The 5000-nt window shown below is 50.4% G+C and overlaps 1 protein-coding gene across 3 annotated transcripts in view; it reads right to left on the minus strand.

The window, feature by feature from the left end:
• The window catches only part of LOC113830560 (pre-mRNA-splicing factor 38B), a 50928-nt gene that overhangs the window by 452 nt on the left and 45476 nt on the right, over positions 1–5000 (minus strand). For all 3 annotated transcript variants that reach the window (XM_027383769.2, XM_070129149.1, XM_070129150.1), the window contains 3 exons: positions 1802–1979; positions 1100–1275; positions 1–621 (listed from right to left, as the gene is read on the minus strand). The exon at positions 1–621 is cut by the window's left edge and continues 452 nt beyond it. In XM_027383769.2, the coding sequence (XP_027239570.2) occupies positions 69–621; positions 1100–1275; positions 1802–1979 (907 nt within the window). In that variant the 3' untranslated portion in view covers positions 1–68. The remainder of the gene's footprint in view (positions 622–1099; positions 1276–1801; positions 1980–5000) is intronic.

Here is a 5000-nt window from a genome sequence, read left to right on the forward strand (position 1 = left end):
TGATATCTTTTGTGTGGGCGCCGGCGCTCCGGCCCCGCTCGGCTCCTCTCGGCTCTGCTCGGCTCCCGCTACTGCTCGCTCTCCGCCGCGTCGGGGGGAGCGCTGTGCTTCTCCTTCCGGGTCCGCCCGCGGCCGCCGCGGCGCTGGGCGCGCCCTCGTCCCTTCATACGTGTTTCCGTGCGGCCCTCCTGCTCCTGGGCGGCCGCGGCGCCTCGCTTGTCCCCCTGGGCGTAGGAGCTCGGCCCCGCAGACCCGTCCCGCCCCTGCCGCCCTCCTCGCCGCCCCTGGGAGGAGTCCCTGGGTGGGGCAGAGGCCGGCGCCGCAGCCTCCTGGCGCGACCGCGAGTCGTCCCGCGGGGCGTGTCGTCCGCCGCCCCGGGTGAGCGACGGCGGGCGGCGCCCTCGTGGCTGGTGCTCGCTCACCTCCGAATCCGTGGTGGTGTCATGGCGGCGCTCCTGGTAGTCCTGGTGGTGGTAATTCTGCTGCTGCTGGCGGTGGCGGGGCCGCCCGCGCCCGTTGTGCCTGCCTCTGCCGCGCGGCTGCGGCTGCGGCGCCTCCTGGTGCGGGCGCGCCTGGTTGATGGCCGGCAGGGTGGTGGTGCCGCCCTCGCGCTCGCTCGACCTGCGGGCGGGAGAGGAAGCCTTGAGGGGCGGAGGTTTTCGTCGACGGAGAACTCGCAACCGAATGAGGTCATTTGGAGGTCAAGAAAGGAGGAAAATCAACACGAGGTAGAAAGAAAAGGAAAAAGGTTAAAGACTGCCAAGAGTAGAATGTTAATCAAGACTTGTTAAAGGCGATTCAAGGTAGTCAGTTCTGTCATATCAATAAGTATAAGTTCAAAATTATAGGCTGACTATCCTGCTCACTTATAAATTGGCATACCTGAATATTTACTACTACTACAACAACAGTAACAATAATAACTACAAATAATAACTTTAATGATTATGATGACAATAATGATCATGACAATGTAATGCAATAATAATGGTGATGATGATGTCATAGTTGTCGTAATTTCTTCCTGCCCTAAAAAGAGCCGACGGCATCAGCTGATTCCCCCGAGCCCCGTTCGGCCTCGCGGGCACATCCTGCTCACCTGCGCGGGCTGTTGGAGCTGCGGTTGTGCTTGCCTTGGCCCTCCTGCCCGTGCTGCTGCTGCGCCTGCCGGAGAGGGGGGAAGCGCGGCTCCCTGTCCGTCGGGGGGCGCGCTGGAGGGGCTTCGGTGGGCGCGCGGTTGAACACGGGGGAGGCGCTGTTCTCTAACCGGTCTGTCTGCGGGTGGGGGCGGGCCTTGTTAGTGGGCGGGACAGAGGGGGAAGGACGTTCTGGTCTTTATTGCATCTTCTTCAAAATATTTCACAAAGTGCCGATGAAAATTCGCTTCAGGTCTGGCTAGAGTGAGGCGTGTCTGTGTCGAGGGTGAAGCAAGCGGGAATTTTGAGTGACTCGGAGCTGAGGACCAGAAGGATGCCACATCACATTCAGCTTTTTTGTATAGTTTTTATTAATTAATTTATTTATCTATTTACATTTAAATAACTAATCAGTGTAATTAGTTTTTGCTCATCTATCAAAGTCAGTCTTCAGGCACGGATCGAATAAAGAAGGAAAAGCATGTGCGTTTAAGTGAAGCACAGAAATGACTGGACTATTCTTGCTCAGACTTGGACAGTTCAGTGCCATGCGGCGGCGCAGAGGCGGAGGCCCCGCGGCGCGTGCCTCGCTCAGGCGCTGTCTCCAGACCTGGCGCCGCTGCGGACGCCCGACAGGTGCGCGGCGAGTGCGAAAAGAACCTTACTTGTCGGGAGTGCGGGGAGGTGTGTGAGGAGAGGCGAGGCGGGGCGGCGGGGGGAGCGGTGCGTGGTGGGGGGCGGGGCGGGGGACGGGGCGGGGGCAGCTGAGGGGTCGCCGCCCCCGTCTTGGTGCTCGGTCGGGGCGTGTCTTGCGGGGCTTCGTCCACCGCCTCCCTCGCCTGCCTGGGGACGGAGGCACGAGAGTCAGTGGGAAGCGACACTCAGGCTACAAGCGGACGCGCTCGGATGCGCCTCCGGGAAGGACGCCTGCTCGAGCGTGTGGTAGAGGGGGGGGGGTGATCCCAGAGCAATGACGTGTGTGGGTGTTGTAGAAATGGGACGTGTACAGATCCTGTAGGGATTGGGTGTATAAATCTTGTAAGAATGGGATGTGTAAATCCTGCTGAAATGAAGTGTGTAGATCATTTAGAAATCGAGTGTCTAGATCCTATGAGAATGTAGAATGCAGATCATGTAGGAATAAGGTGCATAGGTTCTCTAAGAAGAGCCTGAGTAAATCCTATAGGAATGTAGATTTTACAGGCGTTGGTCGCACTGATCCTAAAGCAGGGAATTGAGTTCATCTGATGTGAATGAAACAAATAACCTTGACGTGAATGGAATTGTCTGTGACTGCGTGTAACAGGTGGATTAGTTGACTGTCCGCCATCAGAGTAATAATATTAGGGCTTTGCTTTGGTATTCAGTAATGTGTCATAAGAATGATCTAGAAGTAGAAAATCTGCCAAAGATATATTCCTGATATGATGAAGTTGACAAAGATATATAAGCAGGGTAAATGACATGATGCAAAGATGGAATATAAATATGTTCGTCAGTGCACATGTAAGTAACTGCAGTGTCGGTCTCTGTAGTACAAAACACACATATAAAATGGTAATTCAGTAAGAAAATATACATTTCTTAAGGCCTCGCTTACTCCCTGTAACGCACACACACACACCTTCTCAAACACACAGAAATCCATACATAGAATTGCACATCCCTTTACTGTATAAACAAAGCTTATTTACACATATTGTTTGCACATGCCAAGTGTCCTGAGGGATGCAGGCGAGACTCCCGCGCCAAGTGCAAAATGGAAACAAAAGACGAGTTCGATGCGTGGCTTCCTAACCTTCACGTCCCTGCCTGCTGGCGTGGACAACGGAGTCAGCTCAAGAAACAACCTGGCAAAGTGATTTTTATGTAGTGCTGTTGATCCCGCTGGTTCTTGACACTCTTTTCCATGGAATGAAACTGTATATTGGTGACTAATAGATGAGATACGATGAGGTTTGATAGCCAGGACCTTTATGACAGAAGACGGGACACTAAATCCAGCTACATTATATGAGCTGAATCGAATGTCTTTTCACGTTATTGTAAAGTGGATATAATAAGAATCCCGACTCACAGGCTACAGATACTGTGATAGTAGTTCCGTATTATAGAACCAAAGAGAACATGAGATAGATAGATAGAGATAGATAGATAGATAGATAGAGAGAGAGGGACAGAGAGAGAGAGAGAGAGAGCAGGTGGGTGGGAGGGAGGTATGGGAGGGAGGGAGGGAGGGAGCTAGGTAGGTAGGGAGGGAGGAGAGAGGGAGAGGGAGAGAGAGAGAGAGAGAGAGAGAGAGAGAGAGAGAGAGAGAGAGAGAGAGAGAGAGAGAGAGAGAGAGAGAGAGAGAGAGAGAGAGAGAGAGAGAGAGAGGAAGGAGAGAGAGAGAGAGAGAGAGAGAGAGAGAGAGAGAGAGAGAGAGAGAGAGAGAGAGAGAGAGAGAGAGAGAGAGAGAGAGAGAGAGAGAGAGAGAGAGAGAGAGAGAGAGAGAGAGAGAGAGAGAGAAGGAGAGAGAGAGAGAGAGAGAGAGAGAGAGAGAGAGAGAGAGAGAGAGAGAGAGAGAGAGAGAGAGAGAGAGAGAGAGAGAGAGAGAGAGAGAGAGAGAGAGAGAGAGAGAGAGAGAGAGAGAGAGAGAGAGAGAGAGAGAGAGAGAGAGAGAGAGAGAGAGAGAGAGAGAGGGTGGGAGGGAGGGAGGGAGAGAGAGAGAGAGAAAGAAGGAGAGGGAGGGAGGAAGGGAGGGAGAAAGAGAGAGAGAGAGAGAGAGAGAGAGAAAGACTGAGAGAGAGAGAAAGAGAGAGAGAGAGAGAGAGAGAGAGAGAGAGAGAGAGAGAGAGAGAGAGAGAGAGAGAGAGAGGGAGGGAGAGAGAGAGAGAGAGTAGCATAAAAAGAAATTCGAACAGAACGCTCTAGTTCCATGTACCGTCCCAAAGTACACACCTAACCCAAAACATCTACACAAAACAAAAAAATGAGTGATGATTTTCACCAGTTCATGCAGCCTACATATAACATACGAAGCCTTAGAGAAATCGTAGAAATCTAAGGGAAAACTATGTTACATTCATCATTTCCTCCACGATGCAGTGCTTCCCACAAGCCGGATAAAGTTTCCATAATTTCGTTGATTATTTTATATGCATTTCTCATTTTGCATTTTTCACTGTTTTTTTGCCGTGTGTATCTCATGATATCCTACAATTTTTCTTGCTGTTCATAATTAGCAACTGAATTTTGTGCAATGAACATAATTATCTATTTTTTATATCACTACATTTATGACGAATAATAGTTATTGGCCATGTGTAATCAACAATTATTTTTGGCCGCAGCTCTTGGGTAAGGAGCAGCCACTTCAGGAGCTCTGGTGGCGCGCAACGTGGAATTGCTCTGTCCTCAAAGGGTCTGCATCATCACAGCCTCCCCTTAAACGAATGCTTATTCCACTGCGCTTTCGGCTAACATCTTTCCCGCTGGCGTTTTGGTGTGTGAATTTTGAGTCCGTTGGCCTCAGCTGACTGAAGCCTCTCCATGTTCCACGGCGTCCAAATCTAGAATTCAGGTTCCAGGAATTGGCTGATGACAAACACACGCCTTTTTTTTTTAAACTGATTTGAGACATTCTTACCTAAGATCTGCACCTGATTCTGAGTCCATCTACTAAGTTCCAGACACTATCAAGTGTCTGTGTCCAAGCAGAGTTAATTTTCTATGATTACAAAAAGAATGCTGCATTTTTCTAGGTGTCTCATACAAAGAAATAAAGAACAAAATTAGCAAAATCTACTTTAAAACATTCTCCATAACGTGTCTGTCTATATACATGTGTGAAAGACAAGCGGACAGAACTACAGTAATAAGATT

The sequence above is a fragment of the Penaeus vannamei genome, chromosome 13 (assembly GCF_042767895.1).
Source record: "Penaeus vannamei isolate JL-2024 chromosome 13, ASM4276789v1, whole genome shotgun sequence".
Lineage (NCBI taxonomy): Eukaryota > Metazoa > Arthropoda > Malacostraca > Decapoda > Penaeidae > Penaeus > Penaeus vannamei.